Source organism: Arachis ipaensis, chromosome B5 (genome assembly GCF_059453495.1).
Source record: "Arachis ipaensis isolate K30076 ecotype BB chromosome B5, ASM5945349v1, whole genome shotgun sequence".
NCBI classification, from domain to species: Eukaryota; Viridiplantae; Streptophyta; class Magnoliopsida; order Fabales; family Fabaceae; genus Arachis; species Arachis ipaensis.
In genome coordinates this window covers 28,036,308-28,062,633 of record NC_142440.1, presented here as the reverse complement: position 1 = coordinate 28,062,633, position 26,326 = coordinate 28,036,308, and the positions used below count along the sequence as shown (strand labels likewise).

General features: G+C 35.4%; 3 protein-coding genes and 1 pseudogene across 4 annotated transcripts; 1 reads left to right on the top strand and 3 right to left on the bottom strand.

Annotated features, from left to right (window-relative positions):
• Positions 1-1,352: 1,352 nt before the first annotated feature.
• Positions 1,353-4,210, bottom strand: LOC107643518 (methylsterol monooxygenase 2-2). 2 transcript variants are annotated; one of them, XM_016347194.3, is made up of 7 exons: positions 4,032-4,210; positions 3,610-3,747; positions 2,786-2,931; positions 2,534-2,653; positions 2,078-2,290; positions 1,899-1,979; positions 1,353-1,787 (listed from the first exon to the last, which is right to left on the bottom strand). In XM_016347194.3, the coding sequence occupies exons 1-7, from the start codon at positions 4,176-4,178 to the stop codon at positions 1,697-1,699; spliced, it is 936 nt and encodes a 311-aa protein (XP_016202680.2). In that variant the 5' UTR covers positions 4,179-4,210; the 3' UTR covers positions 1,353-1,696. The 2 variants fall into 2 exon arrangements, with proteins under 2 accessions (XP_016202680.2, XP_016202681.1); XM_016347195.3 differs by having other exon boundaries at positions 3,946-4,097.
• Positions 4,211-4,869: 659 nt separating this feature from the next.
• LOC107643519 (uncharacterized) lies at positions 4,870-6,759 on the bottom strand. The gene is made up of 2 exons (XM_016347196.3): positions 6,366-6,759; positions 4,870-5,596 (listed from the first exon to the last, which is right to left on the bottom strand). The coding sequence occupies exons 1-2, from the start codon at positions 6,685-6,687 to the stop codon at positions 5,070-5,072; spliced, it is 849 nt and encodes a 282-aa protein (XP_016202682.1). The 5' UTR covers positions 6,688-6,759; the 3' UTR covers positions 4,870-5,069.
• Positions 6,760-9,769: 3,010 nt separating this feature from the next.
• On the bottom strand, positions 9,770-10,139 carry LOC107640513 (dolichol-phosphate mannose synthase subunit 2 pseudogene; annotated as a pseudogene).
• A 2,606-nt stretch (positions 10,140-12,745) lies between these two features.
• Positions 12,746-13,734, top strand: LOC148563690 (protein FAR1-RELATED SEQUENCE 9-like). The gene is made up of 3 exons (XM_088486904.1): positions 12,746-13,112; positions 13,167-13,618; positions 13,711-13,734. Exons 1-3 carry the CDS (start codon positions 12,746-12,748, stop codon positions 13,732-13,734), a joined length of 843 nt encoding a protein of 280 aa, XP_088343030.1.
• Positions 13,735-26,326: the final 12,592 nt, after the last annotated feature.

Sequence of the window (26,326 nt, the reverse complement as noted above, 5' to 3'; positions counted from 1 at the left end):
ATTTGATATTTGTATAAATGACAAAAAAATATATAATTATTTTATATAAATTAAATACATTCATGATAAATTTTCTTTAAAAACATATTCAAGACATAAATATAAGAAAATAAACATTTTCTGTTTTTAGTACGAGTACGTACACTAGTTTTTGTTTATTAGATGTTAGTCATTAAATTTTTAGTCATTAAATTTTCAAATTGTAAAACAAATTAGTCCTTAAACTTACAAAAAGAAACATTTTAGTCCCATTCTAAACTAACTAAAAAAAAGATTTGATATGTGTCACAATTTGAAGTTGAACTACCGGATATTAAATAACAATTTGAGAGTATAACGACCACTCAAAAAAAATTTGGAAACCATTTTAGGATTGTATTCTTTCCATTTTTTGTTGTAAATGTAGCAAAATTACCATTATACTCTGTGTAACCTATAAATAGGAGATACAGATTTTAAGATAAATAAAATAAAATAATATAACTCTCCTTATTAGGATTTTATAGAGTAAGTTAGGAAGAGATATTCTCTGTTGCATTTTAGAGTTCATGAATTAAAGAAGAATTTTCTCCATTTCTTGCCTTGGTTTTTCATATTATCTTCTGTTAAGAGATTGGGGTACTCTACTGTACAGATTGGAGTGATATAGAGAGAGAATATAATTCCTTTTATAGTTATTTTTTATTATTTTATTATTATTCAAAATATGAATCCTACCTTTATTAATCTCTCTTTCATTCTATTAAAAGAAAAATCTGTAAACTTACATCTTTATTATATAATTCACCTAAGAGATTCTCAAGGTGTAAGAAAGAAGAGATTTTGGCAACTAATTTCCATAACACTACTAATGAAGATTAGTGTAAATATGATAAATCAAGAAATATTGGGCATAATATTAGATAATTTTATGAGATGAAGGTGTAAGAAAGAAGAGATTTTGGCAACTAATTTCCATAACACTACTAATGAGGATTAGTGTAAATATGATAAATCAAGAAATATTGGGCATAATATTAGATAATTTTATGAGATGAAGGTGTAAGAAAGAAGAGATTTTGGCAACTAATTTCCATAACACTACTAATGAAGATTAGTGTAAATATGATAAATCAAGAAATATTGGGCATAATATTAGATAATTTTATGAGATGTGTGTAGAAGATGTTATGAATTTCACCATTCAGCCTCGGATCACATAAAAAAGCAGATAAAATGAAAATTAGCAACGAAATTTACCTATACTCTAGTTTTATATTTGAACAAACTAGAAATTAGACCGAATTGAATGCTTCCAATACATATTTACTTCACTTACATTACTTATCACTCGTGTATAAAAATCACAGCTATTATCTTGCACACATGCTGAAGATTTCATTGAATTCAACCTTCAATTGTCCAACCCTAACATTTATGCTAAATAGTAAATACACCAATATACTTCACAAATACATATTTTGTTGTTAATGCTGACAAGGACGTTCTAAAAGTGGCTACCAGACAAGCCAAAGTTGAAAGCAAAACAACTTGGAACATTGAAAACAAAATCATTATAATCATCTGAAAAATAGGCACAAGTGTAAAGTGTCTTTAAAGAAAATGTTCCATATAAACAACAGAACAGGTACCAGACATGGGCGGCAAGACGTATGCCGTGGAAAATGGATATGCACATTCTGATCTCGTTCGATGTTCATTCATAAATTTTGTTACATTGATTGTTTTCAACTGTGGCTCTCTTCAATGCTTTCAACTTTCTATACCCTATATCTGTTCCGAATATCCTGATATAAAGAATAGATCTCACAGTATTATTAGTGGAACTATATACCTAAAAGGAAAAGCTTGTTCATCCTTTAAGGAAATTTAATAATACATTTAGCAAAATATCATACCAGTCCATGTAAGTAAAAGTTGACGAGTAGTTTCCGGACTTGGTGTAAAGCAATCGGTGATGATAGTCATGGAAATCAGATCTAAAAGAGATCATGCAAATTTTAGCAATGGCAAGCATGATACCGAAACTAAACTAAACCATTGTTATATAGTGAAGGAGAAAGAACTTGATGCTCACCCCCCATATAATGGAAAGAAATTTGAAGGACTCCAAGGAAAATGGTAACCGCAATGAGCTTCAACTGTCTCCAGCACTCTCAGAACCATCCATAACCACAGAGTTACCAAGTGTGGCCCCGTGACAGCAGGGCCAATAATTGTAGCAAATCCAAGGAAAAGTATTTCGGCAGGATGAGCATATTCCGAAGTAAGTCCAAATGGTGTAGCATACCTTTAGAATATGGGAAGATATATTTGAACATCACAGAAAACCTTACAAGAAATACTCTATGTGATCTGTTTTTTTTATCTATCACTGCTGTTTTTGGAATTGGATTAATGTCTGTGAATAAGTTGTATCCATATATGTTGATTCAAGGATTTACTAAAACAGTAACGATGAATTCGTGATAAATAAAAACCAATGGAGGGAGTAGATTGAACAAACCAACTGCAGAACACAGATAGTACTCACTCATGATGAACACTGTGCACATGCTTGTACAGCCATTTTGTGTGCAATACTCTGTGACCCCAGTAAAATACAAAATCCTCCAAAATGAAGTAAAAAATTATTTGTGTTAGAATTACATTCCTGCAAAATCAAATGAATATTTTCTTTGTAAGCTTAGCGAAGATATATATTAGAAATTTCTACATATATTGCTCCTATCATGGAGCTCCAATGTCATTAGTATTGAAAGTGCTCTGAAGAAAAAAAAAGTACCAGGATGGCAATGGAAGACTACTTCGCATGCCCATATATTTGAACACAGGATATGAAAAAATCACGACTGGTAGATTGACACCAAAATGGTACAGTATTAAGCGAACGATACATTTCTCCTGAGCTGCAGGGCTATTATTTTTCCCCTGTATGAAAGCAAGCAATAATGAAGTTTTCAAATCTAACAGCCCAAGCTTCCCAAGACAAAAATGGGCAAAGAGAAAGAGATCTTAGAAGCTGCATATTTAAGTTTCTCCATATTCAAATCAACAAGAAAAATGATCATTTTAAAGTAAACTCCCAATCTCATTCCTAACGAAATTGAAACATATGAAGAACAAAAACACTGGCCTTAAATTGACAAATTCATCTCTTACTATTCATGAAAGAGTGAAAAAATTATTTCTTCTGTACAAAACATGAACACTTTCGGGAGGATTAATATAATATGTTCACTGTTTTAAACACATAGAACATGCAGAATGATATATCTATTTGGCATTGAAATTTTGCTTATGTAGGAGATACAGATGAGGAAGAACAAACTTTCTAAGGAATGACCAACCAAAAAGGTTGAAATCATCATCAATTAGAACCATTTGTATTCCTTGCATGACATAGATAAATCACACAATTAATACATAAAATTGATTTTATAGCTGAATAACAATGACTCTATCATAGGGAATATATCAATCATTGCAAATTACATTGATCCTTGGAACTTTGAGAAAACATCCACAAAGCAATTAACAACTTAGGAGAGAAAACAAGCATATATAGATAAATCATAAAAGTTAAATATATGAAGTATATAAATAAACCTGAATCTTATAGTTGCTGAGCCATCCAGCTCTTTCGAACCAAACAAAAGGAAGTCCAGATAAGAAGAAAACGCTCTCATGCAGAAAGAAACTCCCAAAACATGCCAATTGAAAGTCACTGAAATGCGTGATCAAAAACTGCAATCACACAGGGAAAAAATCAAAAAAGAAAGAAGGAAAAACAAAGTTCAAAAATGTAAAAAAGAGTCAAACATTGAAAAAGAAACAAACACCAATTCTAAATGGGCACATTGTAAAAATTATAAGGTGCGTTCAAAGTTAAGATCTTTATTAACGAACGAATGAATGAAGTGAAATGTAGGAAAAAGACAGAACCTGCCAACCGGATTCAACGAAGGAAGCCATGGATGGTACAACCCAGAAAGAGAATTTGCGAAGAGAGAGAGAGAGAGTGCACATACCAAGGTTTGTACTCTTCTTGGGGAGGGTCCTTCTCCTTCACACACATGCACACTTTCTGTATTAGAAAAAAAAAATGTTCTTTTTTTATTTTTTACACAAAAATTGTTAGCACTAGTCATTGATAAGTCCTTACTAGAGAAGGCCATATCACCATCTCGGCCTCATTATTATTTCTTTTTTTTTTCTTTTTTTCTTTTAACACAAAATTAACCATTCCATGTAGTATATGAATATTTTCATGTGGATCAGTGGATCCAAAGCATGCTCGTGTTCCGATAAATTCTCTCGCTCTCTTTTTTTTTTTTTTCTTCCTTTTCTGAACCGGACTTATCACTTATGATTTAAAACGTGGTCCATCATAAAAAGAGATCCTTGAATTTGAGATATGTAGATTAAGAAATTAAGATACTCACTAACTTGATCAACCTCACATTAATAAAAACCCACATTTTACTAATGCACCCTGTTATACTATGTTAAATTGTTAATACTAATGAGCTAAGGAGAATGAATGAATGAAGCTTATGCACTAAGTTGCACTCATGTTCGATCTTGGATTTTAGCCTTATCAACAATTTTGGCTTTCAAATGTAAATTTTTTATAATTCCATCTGAATTTTATCAACCAAGAATAAAATTTTGCTTGCATATGCATCGTTGAATAAAAAATAGAAACTGTAATTCCGCAAAAATATAGCTTGAGAAACTGATAAGTGGTCCAGTTAGAAATGGCAAGATATATCAAATCATTATTTGACAATACAAATATGGATTGTCCAATTATTATTTTCATATTTAACTCAAAAAATGGTGGTCGTATAAATCGGAAGTGAAACATGGCCATCAAACTTTAGTTATATGATTTTCATCAGGCAACCAAGCAAACAACTCTTCTCTCATCAGCGCAACTGATTTTGAATTGGAGTTCACTTTAATTTAAAAATCTCAAAGGATGAAGACAATACAATTCTCTTGCAAAAATTTGGGGAAAATTTCAAGAGACCCTTCAAAGGAAGAGGCAGAAAACAAACAAGAATCTAGTTTGTCCTGGGGGTGGCCCATTCAACTCTGAGGATGAGATTGTCATATCCATATCCATTGAGCTTGTTAATTGCTCTCTGTGCATCTTCCCTGTTTACAAAGTTAACAAATCCAAATCCTCTGCTCATGCCCGTCTTTTGATCAATAGCAACATAGACTCTGCTCACTGCACCAAATGGGCGGAACAGTTCGAGCAAATCAGGCTCTCTTGTGTCCTCCGATAAGTTAGTGACCCTCACAGAGTTCTCATCATTCCTGCGCCGCATGTCCGATCCAGTTCTCTCCGCACCGGCTCTCATTCCAGGAGGCACATATGCTCCCTTTGTTGAACCAGGAACAGCAGCTGCAGCATCAGATGTTGGAGGCTTGTCGACAAATCCCTCTGACGGTGGAGCAAGATCCTTGTAGGGGCACCTTGAAGTCCAGTGGTCACCCTTCTTCCCACAAGTCCTACAGACCATAAGAACAGCACCTTTCTGACCTAATGAATCACCAGTAGCCTTTGGTTCCTCAGTTTTGGCACCTGTTAACAAGTTGCAAAAGTCAATATTAATTCGAAACCAAAGTACAAAACTCTAATATGATAACACATACACCTACAGGATGATGCACATAAACGTAGCTTTGACAAGAGTCTAATAGATAGATACAGGTACAAGATGAATGTAAACTATTAAAGTATTAACTATTAACAATTATCCTCTAGAGTAGAGCACATTCATTCAAATGCCAATACCAGAAGAGAAAAAAATAAATTAAAGAGGGATCCAAATTTCAATTTGACTGCAAGCACAAACAATTTGGATTGCACCCTACATCACAATCAACAACAAAAATAACTATGTTTTGTTCAGTGGGATATGCTAGATGGTAGAAAATTAGAAATACAAAAAAGCCATGGCACCACACATGGAATTCGAGTAATGCTGGGGAACCAACTTTTTTCAAATTATTTTATATCATAAATTCTATACCCTAAATCATAAACCCCGTACCTGTAACCTAAATTATAAATTCTAAACCCTAAAATTGGTTAGTATTGGCCAACTAAAAGTTGGTCACTGTGCTTTCTTAGAGTAAAACACCTAATAACTTTGTTTTCCATTATCCACCAAATTACGCTATACTCACAAGGTCACAGTCCTTATTCATCGTAAAATCATCAATTAACACATCTCAAAACAATATTTATGTCTGACATTATTCAGACTAATCTAAAACCGCCCATTAATGAAATCGCAGTATTTTAGGGTGAGATTCCACGACGGAAAATAGAGTGAGAAAATACTGACCGAGGGGCTTAGGGCGCTCGAGGAGGATCTCTTCGGTGGAGACCATGGTGAGCCTGCTACCGACGTCCTCGTGGATGGCGTCGCCGAACTTAGGCCATGAGCGGCGCTCGATGGCGCGCTTGCTGAGGCGAGCGTTGGCGAGCTTACGGGTGCGTGTTGTGGTGGTGATCTTAACCTTGCTGCCGTCGTCGGAGAACTTGTATTCGATGACCTTCTTGATACCGTTCTGGTCGGGGCCTATGACCTGCTTTGGCGGCAGAAGGAAGTCGAGGTTCTCGTCGTCCTCCTCCAGCTCGCTCCATCTCTGTGTTCTCGATCCCATTCTTAGGATTGCTCTTCTTCGACTGAATGGCGCTCTTGTTTCTCTTTGTATTCCTCCTTCTTCCTCTGCCACTGCGTGCGACCCAGAAGAATAAACCTTAACCTTAGTTTGGGCCTCGGGTCATGTTTTCTTCTTTTCTCAGGCCCATTATTTTGGGCTAGTTTTCCTTACAAGTTTAATAACTGACCAAACCATTTCTCAAGGGCGAGCAAAACAAAATAAAGAGCCCAAAAATAACAAACAAGTTTTTTTTTTTTACAAACCTAGTGGTCATCATATCACGACAACCCAACAAGTGCATCTAAGTTTGAAACATGGCTAGGCCAAACAGTCTTTAAGTATTATGTGTCTGAGCGATGGAACCCTTAAATATTGTGTGTACGAGTGAGGTATGGGTAAGTTTGTAGTGTTTAAAATTGAGGGTTATCGCACCGCAAGGTTTGGTTTAGTGGCAACTATATTGCTTTGGTAGGAGGTACACTGGATTCAAATCCTAGCTATGTCTAGAAAATTGATATATAGAACCCATTAGAAAAAGAAAGGGATGTGTGTTTAAGGGGTACTTGACCCAAAAAAAAAAATTAAGAATTATCTAATCTATTTGACCGAATAAAAAAAGCCCAAAAATAAATTAAACTATTATTTTTAGTTTTTTACACGGGTAAAAGGAAAGCAAAACGATCTTGTACCTCCGCGAGTGATGTTTACAGAACCAGCGAGAACTCCTTTGGTTCTACGTTAATATGGGTCACAAACTCACAATCACAAGTTTGCCTATTTGGTGTTACCAAGAAGGAGCTATAATATGGGTTTGTTTGAACAAGTTCATAAGTGATTTTTTTTTAACTTAATGTTGGTACAATTTTTAAGATTAAATTGTACTTTTTTAAAATATTATTTTAGTATTTATAGAGAAGTTTAAAAAAAAATGATTTTTTTCGTAATAAAATCTTTTTATCATTTTTTATTAAAAATAAGTACTTTTAGAATTAAAAAACTAAATACAAAATAACTTATTTATAAGCTACTTTTAATATAAATATTTATTGTTTAAGATATATTTTCCAGAAAAACTTAATTATGCTGGTTACTCAAACTGACCTATGTGTTACAATGGCAATAAGTAAATCCGTCGAGGTAGACTTGGCAACCAAATTGACGAAAAGGGAAAAGTATGCTAATGTTTGTCTGCAAATTGATATAGGATTGCTTGTCACTAGAAATATTTTTTTTTTTGTGGTTTTTTGGTTGTTTACGGTATCTTCTATTTCAACAGGTTAAGAACTAATCCATCGCAGATCTGATCTTCATTTAAAGGTTTACCGCTGGACAATGGGTTGCTGCATGCACAAGGTAGGATTTGAACTCCCAACACTTACTTAAGCGAACGAGTGAGCTGATTACTCAATTAATCCAAATTGATTTCACTAAAAATATTATTATTGATGATATTAAGTATGCCATTAAATATGTAGTGATTCATGTTCATGTTATGGTCATGGAGTTGGTGAATGCATGAAGGCTTGTAATGGAAGAGAGGCGAAAAGAGCGATGAAAAGGCAACCGGCGGCTCCTTACAAGCATCGGAAAATTAAATCATATTGTTTACCTAAATATAACTTATTCAACATGCCCAAGAAGAAGAGCATAAGCAATCTATAAAGCACGGACACTTCACTAAGTTATCGTGTTCGCGTGTCGGACACATTTCGAACACGAACACGACACTCACTGACATTCGTCCGACACGCGTGTCTGCTGTATCTAACCGTATTTTAATAAAAAATAAAAATTTTTTCTCCAAACATGCCTGGACACACCTAAATATCATTACGTGTCCGTGTGTCCAGTATTATTCTTAACATATATTCTTAAAATAAATTTAGATATAGTATATATTATTATTTATTAAAACAAAAAATATTTTAAATACTTGATATAATTAAAATAAGACATTAAAAGTAATTAAAAATTTTAATTTATATTTTAACATCAATAAAATATCAAAATATCATTACAATTTATCTAAAAAATACTTTATATTTTATATATATGCGTGTCCCCGTGCCATGTAAGATTTTAAAATTTGCGTGTCGACGTGTCCCGTGTTGTGTCGTGTCCTGTGTCCGTGTCAGTGTCCGTACATCATAGTAAGCAATAAAATCATGTAAATAGCTTATAAAAACTTTTTCTGCCAGAAACCACTGAAATTTTAAATAGTAATAATGAAGAAAGAATAAGAATATATAATTCCAAATCAAACAACCCATGTTAGGAAAAGTCTAGGGCCAGCAACAAGCATATAACCAGTAAAAGAAAAGTGAGTAATTTCACACCATTAAAAATATCATTAATGACTACTTGATGGCTACAAATCACAAAAATTGCTGACCCCTATCACTCCTCACCCATGTTATTCCAAGCAAATTATATCAGGATACCACCAAATAGCTAACATCCATCAGAATCAGAATTCTTGAATTGCAAGGAAAACCTACTTCAAAACTTCAAGTGTTCCTATACCCTCAGCTACAGCAATTAAGGTGACTTTTGCTTCTAAAAGTTGTTAATATAAAGTAATAAATAATAGACGACGTGATATTTTCATGGATAATATTGACGCAAAAAGTTACACATAGCTCATCCATGAAAACCTTCACCACATTTTTACCCCCTCAATGAAAACATACTCTTAGAGGGTTGTTTGTAAATTAAGGTCTGGGAGAAGGGACAAAAGTGAATGGTTTGAAGGGTGACTATGATTCTATTTTACTTGTCAAACTTTTCACTTCAATATCTTCTCTTCTCCAAAATCTCAACACACAAGCACATCTTAAGTTTTCTTTTTTTTGTAAAAAAAAAAAAAAAAAGATCTTGATGTACTGCTCTATTGTGAACATCTCTAATCCAATCAAAACAAAACCACTCATAGTCATAGGATAATAACATTGAACTCTTATAAGTTATAAAGCAATAAATTTCTTCTCATTTTATCAGATAAAAAAACACTAATTGCCTTCACAAAAAAGAACATTAGTTACATTAAAAAGGACAACTAAATAACCTCCAAAACATACAACAATTAAGGCTTCTTCTTTCTTGATTTGAGCATGACCAATCCAATAAATATGCACAAGAAGCAAAGAATTGCAATACCAGCTGAAACCGGTATTAGTATGGCATACTCTTGAGGCAAGAAATACTTGTGCACAAAGTGATCACCATCTACAAATGGCTGAAAATCAAACACCAAAAAAAACATCAACACACAAGCTACTCCTACTAGCAAGTTGAAATTTTTTAAAGCAATAATAGCAAGCTAACTTGATTTTAATTATATAATTGGGGAGTTAGATAATAGTACTAACCAAGATTAAACCCAGAATGTATAATAAGTGAATATTGATGAGCTAAGTTAGTAGAAATCCAACTGCTCTATCAGCTAATTCCATTTGAAATGATTTGTCCCCTTTTTGCTCTTCTCACTCTCCTGCTCACAACAAATTTGCATTAATCACAATATTGGACACTTGAAACAAATATCATTAGCCATAATCATGGTTTCGATTGAACTAAAGATTCTGCTTTTAATATAAATTAGGACAATGAAAAGAGTAAAGTAAGGGAGAACAAATATCAAAAATAAATAGTTAAATACTTGCAGCAATTGACACAGATCCACTTAAAGTTTTAAAATTTAAACAAACTGTGAAATGCTTTTGTCTTCTAAGTTCTAATCCGAATAGATGGAAAAATAAAAAAAAGTGGTGCAAAGTTTAAATAGAATATGCAATTGGAACAAGACAGGGATCAGAGAAAAAGATAATCACCAATGATGGGGGAGAAGGCTTCGGCGGGCGCCAAAGGTGAAGACAGAAGAGAATGTTGACTGATGAAACGAGATCATTCACAAAACACAAGAATCGGACAAAGAAGATTCAAAAAAATAAAAGAGATAAAAAATAATTATTTTTGTTAAGATAGAGTTACGTGATTAAATGTATATATACAGGCTCATTTTTTTCAATATTGGAGTGCCTTTTGGTGTTATTTTCCGTGAATTCGTGTTTTACTTGAATATTAGACAGAGGCACAAATTGCTGTGGACTAACCAAAAACGGTTAAAAAAGACTAAAAAACTGGAGGGCCAATTATTACACAGGTGTAGAGAGTTTTATTTTTATTTTAATAAAACAAAATGGAGGGGCGAATAACGAGAATTCATCAAATCCACATGAAACCGTAGCCGACCATTTCGTCATTGATGATGAGCAATCGAATAAGGTGAGCAACTTACATTCAAAACATTGATAATGGATGGTTATTTTTCAACTGATTTAGATTTTAAATCTCAATGCAAATGCCGTGTTTAATTTTATGTTTAATGCTTACCCGGATGCATTATAAACATTCATGATTTTGGTGATTATTTTATATTGAATGGTATGCTTATATGTATGGAGAATTTGCATAAATTAATTAATCATGGCATATTGATTTGTCTCTGGATGGGACTACTTCTTTATTGGACTATCTTCTATGAATATATAAATTTATATAACCAAATTTTGATTGCATGTATAAGCATGAGAGTTGACTATATTTGGAGACCTTGCTACTCAATAATTAATCACCCATGTTTCTGTGCATGATGCCTATAGGTCCCTGAAGCCTTAGTAGTGATGTATGTTGAATTTGAGTTACAACTAATGGTCTTATTACTATGAAGAATATATTTGAAAATGAAAATGTAATAGGCAAGAGTAATCAACTGATGGGATACATAATATGCTTCCTGCATGTTTAGATAAGAATTTATGTATATAATTATACATGATGGTCATTAAATGAATAAAAAAAGTAACTCTAGGGTGATGCAGGTGCTGAAGTCGAGGACTGAACTATGTGTATGGTAATTGTATCTATTGCATATTCAGCTATGCAAGGTACAGTGACATTGTGAAAGAGAATACATAGTAGTTACAATACTTATATAATAGGTAAAATGAAATAATTAATTCAATTACCCATCATTGTCATTTTCATGCATTTGTTTTTAAGCTAAAATGGGTAGGATGATTAAAGTGATTTCTAGTTTTTGTTGCGTTTTTTGTGCTGGATATTGAGGTTTTATTTACATGATATTTAATAAGGATTTTTTTTTGGATTTCTGTGTTTATTTTGGAATTGTAGGCCATGCAACTGTCAGATATTACTGAGGTTGGAAGTGAAGAGATGCATCTTGGTTGCGAGGTTTTGGACTCTAGTTTAATTTTGTGTAGTCATGATCCACATATTTGATTTGATCATTAATGGTAATGATTTTTTTTTATTTAATCTAAAACGTAGTTACCGGATCATGGTTACCTTTAAGAAGACAAAATACCAAGAGTTAGAATGCGGTTTGCGCAGTTGCAGATGGCTCATGAATTCTATGTTACTTACGCAAAGAAAGTAGGATTTGCAACTAAGATAAGAACGACAACATGTGATAAGATCACAAAGAAACCCGTTAACCAAGCTATCCACTGTAATCGAGATGGGTGCCACGGGTCTGGTGTCAAACCACCAACGTAGAAGAACACGATTTCAGCTACTAGGTGCAAGACAAGGATATATGTGAAGTTTAATCAGAAATGTGTTACCCGATACACGCCATCGGTGGTGCATCTGGCACATTATGAAGAAGTTACCGCACAAGCTTGGAGGTTATCGCCGGTACAGAGAGTTGTATGATAACCTCAATGACATTGTGTGGAAACTCTCAGACTGTGGAGTCATTTGAGGATAACTGGTCTGAATTTATGGCGGAGTACAACTTACATAACAACACATGGCTGTCAGGTTTGTTAGTGTACAATTACTTTACGCGCTTTAATTGACAATTATTTGGTATCTGGCTTTATCTATTTTGTAGTAATAAGTTTAGTGTAAGGTTTCTTTGCTAATGATGTTTTTTTTTTTCTATAGACCTCTATGATGACCGACGCATGTGGGTTTCCATATACTTCAAGGGTGAATTTTGGGATGCATGAGGAGTACGCAAAGGAGTGAGAGCATGCGTGCATTCTACGGTAGATTCTTACATAGTAGGACTAGCTTGGTCCAATTTGTTGACGAATATGATAATGTGCTTGGAATCAAGGAGCAGAGGGAATTAAAGGATGATGCAGTAGACTCGAGGGGGGTTATCCCTTGTGTAACGAGCTCGCCTATGAAGAGACAATTTCAGCAGGAGTACACTACCAGCATGTTTAGGGATGTTCAAACTAAGTTCGTGAAGAAGGCTGATTGCAGAGTCTCTGTAGTTGCTGAAGAGGGGCCATCGGTATGCATGAAGGTGGAAGAGGAGAAATTAGTCAACAATACTATTTTATGCATTCCATATGACGTCCACTTTGACTGTTCCACACAGGAGGTTCGTTGTAAGTGCAATCTTTTTTAGAGTTCAGGTGTGTTATACTGTCACTATCTTGCAGTTTTCCATTCGTATAAAGTGTATAAAGTTCCTACTTGTTATGTTCTCCCTCGATGGAGCAAGAACATAAAGTACAAGCATACTTATGTCAATAGTAGTTACGACGTCAGTCGGTCGGATGAGAGTCATGTTGCATTCAGGGGATTATATGCACACTTCTACAACGTTGGTCAAGAGTTCGTCAATGACAACAACGAAATAGCATTACTGCATGCTGCTCTGGAAGAAACAAGGGCCAAGCTTGCTGCGCACCGTGCCAAGAAGAGGTCTGGGAACGTGGCGAACACCCACACCAGCATTGGCTCACAGAGTTCGAACGTTGTCGGTGTAGTCGACATCCAAAGCCCATCAAAGGTCACCACAAAGGGCCGGCCAAAGAGTAACAGGTTTGGCACTGCCCTGGAGAAGTCCTTCAAGAAATCTGCTCGGAGGAAAAACAAGAATGCCTCCTCGGTACATGTTTGTATCTATCTCGACCTTGCATTTTTATTTGGTATAGTACTATGCAAGAAGTTAAATGTGGTCATTTTTGTTGTGTTTAGCAGGTGGTTCGTCCGGAGGCATCTTAAGATGTAAACTTCGTTGCTATTGTCAGCCAGAACGATCCCCAACAAGTTGGTGGCTTCATGTCTTTGTTAAGCTCCATCAACAAAAGTTAGAATATGTAGGACATGGGTGTGCTTGTATTTATTTTTAATCTCCATGCATATAGGGTTCCTATTGGTATTCATTTATTATCAAGATTAGATGAAGAGGGTGGCTTTATGTTATAAATATATAGTTTTAAGGTTTGTATGCAATTGTTGCGAGAGTCCATACTTGATTAATTTCCATGAACCATTTTACTTTGGCCAGAAAGAACCACTTTACTTTATTAATTTCAATGAACTGAATGCATAATGGTTATAGATGATGGTTATTCTTTAACTTGCGAGTTATGTTATTAAATTTGTACTAAATTGCTTCATGCTATACTATATAGTCATCCGGTACATAGCTGTTCGTTTTAGATAGTGACTACATGGTTATCTTTTTCACATACTTGGGATGTTCATTTCTGTACGTGATCGGATGTTTGCTTCTATTGTGAATGTGGATGGTTATTCTTAGGTGCTTAGTTGTATATGATAATTGTTGGTTATGTTTTATCTTACTATCACGGTTTCACAATGTTATTTTACACGGTCATTTGGTATTTAGTTGGTGTTTTAGAAGGTAATTACGTTGTTATTTTTATCGAGTTACATTGGATGTTCGTTATTGTATGATTTTGGATGTTCAGTTTCGCAGTATTCGTGAATGGTTATTCATCGGGTAATTCAACATATACTACCTATAGCATGCATTCCGAAGGAATCACTGGATCTTGTGTCAACACCAGTGATCATGATGTCATCACTTAACATATTTAAGTCAAATCTGAAATACGAAAGAGACATACCTGTGATAAGACATAACAACCCAGATATTCGGTTCAATATGAATATAGATGGTTACTTTCCTAAACAAAATAGATGATCATTTTGACACACTCGTAGGTGTATCTTGCCTAAACAACTATACACCAACAAATTTGCAAAAGTTTATTTAAAAAAAAAAATCCACTGGAAACAAGTCCTTGAGAATGTATCATAAATAAATCCCTAAGAATCTAAGAAGAAAGTAAGCTAAATATCTTATGGTAATTAAATTCACAGTAAGTAAACCTAAGTACGCTACTTCTTCCTCCCTTTGATTATCCTCCCCTTTGGTAATCCTTCCGCACGTTCTATCAATGTTCTCGTGCTAAGTGCAGTGAATGGTGATCTAACTTTCTTTTTCTTGTTCCGTGGTTGATTGTTCCATACAGGTTGAACCTTGTCCTCCAATAATACAAGAACCTGATCAACCAATGCATTTTGTGACCCACAGACAATGTCTAGCATCAACTCCATCCTGTATGATTTGAGTAAATCCTGTAAATAGATTTTCCATGCGAGTTAGGAGTAAAAACTATTACAGTAAAATATGTTCAAATTGACGCGTGATATATGCCCAAAAGTTTATTGTAGTCACCCCGTTCCATTCATCAAGAGCACGGTCTTCGGTCCAACTTTCCATGAACTTAATAACGTAGATGTCACAATCAGAGCTACAGGCAAATAAAACACTTATGCGATCGGGATGACACGAATTTTTAATAGGGTATGCCGCATGATGGAAAGAAAAATAAAAGGCCACAAAATCTGAGTTATAATTTCATCTCATTTGTTCGGTTGCTTTAGAACCCTAGCATAAGAATGAGATGGGCCGTCTGTAGTCCGGACGAATGCAGGAATTGCAATTATCGCCATGTCCTCAAACAGTCTCCCCTGAAAATCAAGGAATGAAATAGTAGAACAACATGCTATAGAATTAGATATTATAACTGTGTATCGGAAAAAGGAATATATTGTCTTACCACATATGCATCGAGTTTATCCCGTTCATCATCTTGTGATACAGAATACAAAATGTCGATTATCACTAGGCGCTTCGCATTCACCTCAAATCCATACACCCACCAATGGCCCCTCCAACAATTCGGAATTAACAACTGGATCAATTAGTACACAAGATTGAATATGTCTCTTAAAAAAATAAGTCAACTCCCTCGACCATGAAAGAATCAGAACATCCTCAAATCAGATGACAGTCACAACATAATTCTTAAAAAAAAAAATTACTGATCCTGAAAATACAGGATGCCTAAAGCAACTATTTAATAGGCGTAGGAGACCCACCCAACCCATTATAAACGTATTCAACAGTAAAGAAGAGTAGATTCAATTAACGTAATAACATGGCACACTCGAAGAGCAAAATATGCAGATAAAAACAACCATTTTAATAGTATGAAATAGTAACCATTCCTTTTCAAATGAACTCTGGAATAAATATTGGATTTCAAAGCCCGCTTTAGGCAACATATACAAATATTTTTATCTAAAAAAAGGACACGCATAAACCAGCACCTGATTCAGACAGGCTATAAATATTGTAAAACAAAACAGGAGTCTCTAAGAGTCAAACGGACCATCTTTGTCGATGTTAAAGAAAACATATAGCAGGAAGGGAGATCTTGAAAAGTTTATTTTGAATACAATAAGAGATAGTGGTGCTATTTCTGGTAACAAAATAATCACATGCAACTCATGCAACATAACCAGAAAAAACAGTACAAGGATGTTCAAAATTTTACAAGTAGTCTAATATATGCGAAAGTGCAGAGTATTTAAAAAAGATTACAACTGACCCATTTTCTCTTTATAGCTTCGACTTTGTCAAAGAACCTATTATCCGCACCAAAGCTTGGACCAAGCCCCACATACACTGGACTTGCACCGTCAATGAATGATTCCAGATTATCATTTTGTGTGACTGATTTCTGGAAACCCACAACTAGTAAGAATCCTAACACAATCTGAAATATATTAGAATCAGTAGAGTGTAATTACCAGTATCCCTGAACACACGCAATAGAAATCTTGTTTGAATCTAGATGATTCGGTGTCGTTGAAGGAGTAGCACATCCATTGAATGACATGCACAATAGAGTGAGCAAGTACAAACTAAATACCGATAGAAAGGTAGGAAATTAAGACGCATGATTAACTTCAGATACTTACCGTGCTGTTGACCCAACTACGGGCTTTCAAGGTCCATAAGTCTTTCCTTTGTAATACCAGATGTTCCCGACCTTTATAGGCTGCCAAATGTTGCTCTTTGTTCAAGGACGAGTTAAGTATCCATGCTCTGATTTGTTTCTCTTTAGTCTCCCCCTTCTTTATATTCCTAAGCCTTGGATGAATTGAATGGATCGGGGACAGAGTTGGAGCCTTTTCAAACTGAGTTAAACCGAGTGAAAAGCTGGGTCTCCCTGGACTTGGTGTATGGTAGCATGACTTCTTTGGCATCACCATTTGTAGGGGCTGCATGCTTATGGCCCTTGTTTGCCGCCCTTGTTCAACATTCTACAACACTTGTTCAAATTCAGGACACTGTACGATGGAGACGTCAAATTCGCTGCAAATGAATGCAATATGACGTTAGCTAAAACGACCAGTTATGCTTACCACGACTAGTAATCACAACACGAGGGATAAAAAAGAAGAAAAACAGACAGCAAAGTAAGCCACAAACAACTTACCTGTCAAAATCGTACTCGGTAAGCTAGACAAGTGCCGCAGACGGCGTACGTGGAGATGCCTCCTTTACGATCGTCCGTAACCACGGGCTCTACTTGATGGACATCCTGTGGTGGAGGCTCTTATTGGAATAATTGTTGCCTTCTAGCAAGCGGCACATTATCTTCATCATCAGAGTCTGGGACTATCAAAGGTGTCCCCTTGCTGTTTGGAACACTCTCTCCTGGAAGTGTTTTTTTTATGCCGCTTCCTGATCGGCTTCTGCGAATAGGCAACTTTCTCCTCGTACCAGGCCTGCATTCCTGTGGTGTAGACATTGAACGGATTAAGCGATTTAAGCGACCCAGTAGGATATGAAAAACAACATATATAAAACACTTTATCATGCTTGAGAGGTGAGGAATAATTTTATAACTACAGTCGTGACTATATTCCCAGATATCGTCACATGCACAATACAACACGTTGCACACCAAATAAGGTGGAATGTACCAACATAATAAGAACCAGTCGTATACATACTAAAATAAACATCCATGATAATAACACAATTAATTTAATAAAAACAGATCACCTTCTGCGCATCCATATATTTTTGCTGAAGTGTAGTCCTGCACCTGGTAAACGGCGCTTGGTCGGAGTCCTTGCGGGGCCTTTTACACCTTGCTTGTTCGTTTTCTTCTTTACTACTAGCTGCTTTCTTGGTTTTTTTCTCCTTTCTGGCCTTGTCCACAATGCATCCCTGTGTGTTCAACGTAGGACAATGAAGTTAGCAGAAATTAACTTGAACCTCTGATGCCCTTTGTATTTAATTTGACTATAAAAATGAAATTATTAGGGATTGTACCTGTGAAATAACATGGTTGGCCTTCTTATCAAGTTCAATAGCGGTCCATTCATCAATCCAAGACTCGCGTGCTTGACATGCATATAACGGACCATGCTTTAAGCGCTGAAAGTATAGAACCTGGACACAAGTAATTCAAATGTTAGGATTTACAACTTAAGCCGTACATGTAGGAGAAAATTAGGTAAACTAGGTGCGATACCAGTAACACGAACATGCACCCGCCGCATGTTTCCTGGTGCTCGTTTTGGAATTTTCTTATTGCATCTCGCAACCACTTTAATATCTGATATGGCCAGTGGAATCTTCTTGGGTTCGAGACATCCAAAATCGGAGGGAGGTGCCATGGGAAGATAGTCTGCTGGCTTGTGGGGCAAAGAAAAACATCTTCAGAACCACGAGGATAAAGTATCATCTAAAATCCATCCTTTGTTGCTCGGTCTACATTGGATAGCCAAAGACAAAGTCTCACAGTTGTGTTGTTGTTTTCTTCTAGAACTGTCTCTTAAGTGCCAGATAGGATGCATTTTTCTTTTGCAGTTCCGGGATTGGGTCCCCTACATTAAGAAAATATTATACAACAATCAATCAGTGTCAACAAAGGCAAACTAAAAAAACACGCACAATAATTATTACATCTTACATAACTTCTACTAACCTCTAGAAGGTATGCCGAATACACTACCGATCAGTTCGGCGGTAACGCAGATGTCCCCTGTGTCAACCTTGAGAGTGTTTGATTCCACGTCATAGGCCCTCGCAAGTTGGAGCATGATGCTCTGCTTCACATGCCATAGCGGTACCCACCGCAGGAAATCAAATCCAATAGTCAGAATCTCAGCCAACTTAGCGTTCTCATTATGTAGTTCCAAGTGGAAAAACAAGTTGTTGATGTAGCAAGGTGAGCATCGCGTCTCGACTAATTTCTGTTGAGCAAAAATTAAGAAAAGAATTACGTCACAACATATAACCAAACATGTTCTTTCAATCATGTAAACAATGTGATACCGTTTTACCCATCTGATTTTGGGTTCAGACGGTATGATAATGGATTGTTGGAGTGCCGTGAAAAGTTACTCACGCAGTAGGTCCTGTGAATTCTAATGCAAGATTCTATTTAGTTTATAATTAACCAGCGAAAATTATAATAACATGAGCTAAAAACCTTGTATTCATTCCAAATGATAAAAGAAACAATTATAAGGCCGATGAAGAGAAAGGATGTCCACAGCAAGAATTTAGGTGGTCTGAGAGTCCGACTCGGCCAATTATAAACATAACAATCCGAAAGGTAAATCAGATTCACACAAAGAAAAAATATGGCACACCTAAACAGCAAAGTAATCAGTGAAATTCAACATCTTAGTTAACAACCATACGCACTACTAGACCCATATCTTTTACATTCTTGAAGTACAAAATTAGAACCTTTCACACCTAACATCTTCTACATATGTTCTATAGGTAGATAAACTAAATTAACACCAAATATAAGAAAATTATTCTCTTCATGTCATATGTTCACAAAAAAAGTAAAGTCAGTGGTATGTGTGAAAGTAAACATCTACCAGGAACTTTTTCAAACTAAATAAACAGTTAATATAATTAGCATCGTATATGCATTGTCTTACCTACAAAAAGAAGAGACCCATCAAACAACAACTCGTTCAAACAAGTTGATAATGTACTGGGATTAAAATAGCATTCACCATCATCAAAATCGACCATACAAAGGTTTAGTAAACTAACCAACATATTCGCACTTTAACTTGTCATGTGCTCTTCAACATCTCCGCAAAGTAAAAGCAAATCATACTTCATAAATCTTGGCAACAAGGTTATGTTGAAAAATGATCAAATAGTAAAATAAGACCTGTTTCAAATTTATTGGCTTATGCAATACGAAGCTCGAATTGATGGGCAAATATACAATCACACTTCCTCAGGGAATATACAATAGTACTCGGATACTAAAATTAATTGCTAAACAGGAAAAGAAAATAAAAAACAAAATCACTACAAAAAAATAACTAGATAAGCAAATTTTTTGTTGTTGATGGAAAACAACCATCCAATAACATTCTAAAGTAACCATCTACACAGTGTCAACTAGATATCAATAATAGTCCACACAGCGAGAAAAAAAAAACGGACATATTTGAACCAAGCTTTTGCAATTCTTTCCGTGCAAAAATTAAATCAAAAGCAACTATCCACATTACAATTTTTTTCAACAAGGTCCGACATAATAATCATGCAGCAAGTGAGGTTTTTACTGTGATAAATCTAACAACTCAGCAATATAAACAGTATCCAGCACTAGAAACACCAAAAACAGGAATCATGAGAAAAAGAAATCAAGCCACTAACCAGTTAACGTCGATGATGGTAGGTGTGATCGGGCATGCACACCAACGAGTCTATGAACCATCCAACGGTCATACAGGAAGAGGACCCAGGCCTCCGGCTGACGCAGAATGGCAAGCGCAAATGACCTTGGGTGATGCAGGTTGCGTCGGGGCAGATTAGGGTTCCAGATCGCGCGGGGGCAGAGCGGCCGGATGTTCAGCCGCGACGTTGCTCACGGGTTGCTTCAAGCGAGGATGGTGGCGCACGAGGGAAGCTCTGTGTCAAGCAGAAACTCGGACAGGGATGCTCAGCCGTCACATTGCGCAGCAATTGCTGCTAGCAATGGAGGACAGGTGCGAAGAAGGTTGGCCCCTGAAGTCCTCTGCGGCAGGGACGCAATTCGCAGGTCAAGCGGCGGCTACTGGGTGTCGGGATGTTCAGCTGCGACAATGGGGGGTTTTGGGTGGTAACGTGGCCTTCCGTTCAAAATAGAGGAATTGGGAAAAAATTGAAAATAGAGGTTAAAACAAAACTGAATAGGCATTTAGGTTAATTAGGGTAAAAAGGGGTTAATCCTCATTTTTAATTCATATTGGGCCTAACAAACAACCCATTGTAGCCATTGTATAGATATCTCATTGACTCCTTAAGAAAAGTATAGGTAGACAATGAAAATACTAAACAATATGAACAATAGATATATCGGATGTTCATTTCACTAGGTGTACGGATGGTTATTTTAATATTAAGATTTAGGTGAATAATTTGAAAGTGTAGTGTATTTTTATTTGATTGGTGGTTATTTATATTATTTAAGAAAGTCATTGATTACCTAATACAATCCAAGTGAGTCAATTAACCATAAACTAAATTGAATGATATTAACATTAATCAGTGACATGGCTAACAAAAAAGATAACCATCAACTAAATTGAATGATATTAACATTAATCAGTGACATGGCTAACAAAAAAGATGACATTGGCTCTGAGTCACGTGCATTGATGGTAATTAATTAAACGAGTAAAATGCTTAATTGAATAATCAACAATGCTAGGGAACTAACTTTATATAAGCCAAGAATCAGCCAACTGCAGTTGGGCTTGGAACCAGAAGCCCAATTAACTTCAGCATCCAGAAAATTAACCTAGGGTGAACCAAAATAACCCTCCCTAAAAACCCTACCTATGATTTCACTATTTTACCAGAAGTTTGAAAAACATCTTCACACGCGCCACGCCTCCGGGAACATCACGGAACCCTCTTCCCTTTCTTCTCCGGGCACCGCGACGTCGCGCTGAAGCCTCAACCTGCCTCGCGTCTCCACGTCTCCAGGAACTCTGCTACTGCATGCGGGTTTCACCAGCGCATCTGAAGCCTCTTGTTGCAGCTGCGCCTTCCGCCGGTGTTCCTCAAGTTCTCCAGCATAGAATCTTCCTTTCGTCTCACCAATTGTCAGGTATGGTAGATGGTTCCTCTGATTTCCTATGCATGTTTTGAAAACAGAATTGGACGTGGTTTTGGTATAGTGGTTCCGGTGAATTTTATTTGAAGGGATGTTTCTTCTATGTTGTAATGCTCAGGTAATATAATCTTGGTGCATCACTGGTCCCTGTCAAAAATATCAGCTGCATGTTTTTCTGTTATTCGGAGTTTTGATCACATGTATTTTTTTTCTTTGTTTTGATCCCTAATTGAATTTGGGTCTGTTCTAATTAGATGAAACCCCATCGAAAAAAGTTTGATTTTCTGATTAAGGATTATTAGTAGGTTTTAGACGAAATCTGTTGGAGTTTGTAAGTTACCAAGAAGGTAATGGTTATATTTGGAGCACAGCTATGCCAAAAAAGCATATATATATATATATATATTATGCAGCACAGCCTTATTAAAGGAATAATATAGGTGGATTTCAGTAAATTTTTTATGGCGACAATATATGGTTATTATATATATTTCTGTGGAATTGTATTGACAGTTTTGCTTATGTGAAATCTTACCCAAATATCTTTACAGATTACAAAATTACCTGATTTATGTTGCTGAAAAGCCTCGCCGCCGACTATCGCGCGCCACCATCAAGACACACACATGTGGATTCGGCTATAGAACTTATCCTTCTCTTTCTTTTTTCCTTCTTCGCCATCCATTGCAGAAGACATGGAGTTTTTAAGGTCATACCACAAAAGAAAAATGATACCTAAAAAATTCATGATAAGTGGATGTTACTTCTGTCAAACATCAGGATGTTCTTTTTGCATACTATATGGATGTTACTTTATATTTTTTGAGTTTTCTTGTTTTGTAGTTGTAGATGTCTGTATTTTGTTAAGAATTGTATGGCCTTTTCTTTTTAAATCCTACTCGGCATGTTTCTTCGTGTAGGTACTTAGTTGTTTTTGTATAGATCTAAGTGGATGTTACTTCTGTTAAGCATTAGGATGTTCCTTTTTCATACTAAATGGATGTTACTTTATACATTTTTCGAGTTTTCTTGTGTTGTAGATGTGGAAAACTGTATTTCTTTAAGAATTACATGACCTTTTTTTTTAAATCCTACTCGGCATGTTTCCCCATGTAGGTACCTGATTGTTTTTGCAAAGATCTAAGTGGATGTTACTTCTGTCAAGCATCAGGATGTTCCTTTTTCATACTAAATAGATGTTACTTTATATATTTTTCAAATTTCTTTGTGTAGCAGTTATGGATACCTCTAAATTCCTTCACCACCTTCCCAAGCAACATGCCATGTTGGTTTCACTTTTGAAGCTATCACACTAAGAGTGTAGTATAATCAATCTTGTTTTCCATCATAAAATTCTTTTTTATCAATCTTGTATTTTGAAGTTCTCATATACAAATGTCCAATAGTTTAAGATACACCATCCAAAATTACTTCTATAATCTATTTGTATTTGCTTCTTAAATGTCCAATAGTTTTGAAGAAGAAAAATTTCTATTTATGTACCTGTATAAATATAAGTAATAGCCATTATTATTTGCATAATAGCTTGGTAACTTACAAAGACAGTGAAAAAAGAAAAACTCTCTAAACTACTTTAACAATAGCATAATGAAAAGATTAATTCCATACAAGGATACAAGCTTCATTCGATTTGCTTATGGAATTTGAAATACCAACTTCCGAACATAATATAACAAACATATTGAAATTGTCAATAGAATTGGCATTGAGGCTATGACAAATTTAATGGGATCAAGGCCGTTATTTTTTACAGTTTCTGATGCACTAAATATTTTTTATGCTGATGGATCTATCTGACTCTTCACTAGCTTGATAGTCATTTGAAATTTTTTCTTTGTACATCGTCCCTTTTCAGAATCTTCACTGCAACATCCTTCCCATCACTTTTCAGCAATGATATACAACTCAGCAAAAATGAAATTGTAATTAAACCTAAACAAAATCCAGCAAACAAATCAGTCAATCCAAACCAAATAAAATTCAAATCCAAGAAACATAAAAGCATGATGGAGTATCACTAGTGGATTAACAGCAATACTCAAGCATAATCCAATTAATTCAGCAATCATATTCCATCAATTCAATCAGCAAACTTAGGATAGTTCCAAACACTTTCAGTAGCAATTTTTCAACAAAACAGTCAGTAAACTTAGAATATTTTCAATTTCTCAATAAAATCATCAGCAATTTCTCAACACAATCACAAAATTAACCCAATAGTTTCAGCAACATATTCATGAAAATGGGCAGTAAAACAGTGAATCTCCACACAATCAAACAATTTTCACACAATCTCAACAGCAAATTCTCCATTAATTCAGCACAAAATAGCAAATCATGAATACAATTAACTATTTTCAAATAATTCCAGTAACAGCTATAGCAAATCAACAACTAATTCGAATCAACCTGATTCAAATTACACACACACTAATTCTAATCAGGGTGATTCGAATTACACACACACACACACACACACACACACACACACACACACACACACACACTGCACTTAGTAATTTGAATTGGCCAGATTCAAATTACTCATTTTTTGGTTCAAGTAGTAATTCAAATTAGGGTGTTTCGAATTACTCAAGGTTCGGCTATAAAAGGAGTTTGAACCAATCTCATTCGAACTACTTTTTCAAAAGTATACCCCACCAAATCCCAGAGAAAATGACTCAAAACGACTCCAACAAAGGCTTGAGCAGAATATTCAGCCGATGGGGGATAATCCGGACAGACTTTATCGTTTGGATGGAGTAGCCCATATAGCCGGTGTCATCAACAAAGAGGTAAGTACGAAATCTATTTTTTAAAAGTAGGATTAAGTAGCTTATTTGTTTGTTTATATACGTTCTGTTAGTGGTTTTGATAATAAATGACGTTGGTAACTTTGTATGTGATTGAATTTGTAAAGTTCATTAGTGATTTTGTATGTGGTTTGGTAAGAGGTTTACTAGCGGTTTTGTAAATGGTTTTCATAGTGGTTATGTTAGTGATTTTGTTAGTGGTTTTAGGGTGGTTTAGTTAGTGGTTGTGCTAGTTGTTTTGCTAGTGATTTTGTTACTAGTTTTGGTGGTGGTATTGTTAGTGGTTTTGTTGGTGGTTATCTTGGTGATTTTGTTGGTGGTTTAGTGACGAATGGATTTTTGATGGTATAGAATTTCACAAATAAAATCTCGTTGAGGTATAGTCTCTAAACCAACAATAATCCTTTCATGCAAAAATTTGTTTGTCACAAGTACAAACCCCTAAAATCTATAAACCGAAGTATTTAAACCTCGGGTCGTCTCTCAAAGGACTTGCAGGGTAGTGTTCTTGTTATTGGTTATGGACTTGTTTATTTTGGGGTTTTGGATGAGGAATGTGAATAGTAAATGGTAGGAAAACTTTATTCACAAAATGGTCTTGGCAAGGTTTGGTTGTCAAGGGTCTTCATCATTATCACTAGCCACAAGTATGGTAGTTGCAAGGATTAATCCCACTTAGTCATCCTTAAATCGATTAACAAAGGAAAGTCAAGTGAGTTATATCAATCCTAGTCCATAAGTCCTAGCTTTCCACTAATTGGATTAATGAAGGCTAGAGTTAATGGCTATCAACTATCAATCAATTGGACACTAGTGACTCAAGAAATCCTAAGTTACCTTCTCAAGCCAAGAACATAAAATTCTAGTCTAACATTCTTCCAAGCATTTAATCAAACACTTGGAAGGCACAAAAGAAAAGTATAGTCAATCACAACAAGAATGAATTCTAACTACAATTGAATGTAAAGAATTAACAACAACAATCAAGGAAATCACAATTATCATGAATTACCTCAAATTGCATTATTGAAAGAAAATAGAGAGAACAAGAGTATCTCAATTACAAAACCTAGAAACAAAATAAGAGAAATTACAACAAGAGAATAGGGATAGAGAGAAGAACCAAAGTGTGGCAATCATCAATTGAAGGTAGAAGTAGAAGGAGACTTGAATTAAACCTAGAACTATGAGATCCTAATCTAACCCTAATTCCTAATCCTAATTCTAGAGAGAAGGGAGAGCTTCTCTCTCTAACTCTAACTATTTCTAAAACTCAACTATGACTAATGATTAAAGTATCTAAAGTATGTAAAAGTATGTTGATTCCCCTTCAATCCTTGGCTTAAATAGCATCAGAAATGAGTTGGATTGGGCCCACAAGGCTTCTAAAATCGCTGGCCACGTTTGCATTAAGTGGGTCATGTGCCACCATCGGCGCGTCCGCGTACCGTGCGCGTGCGCGCCCCTATGCGCGATGCAACTATGGCAAATCTTATATCG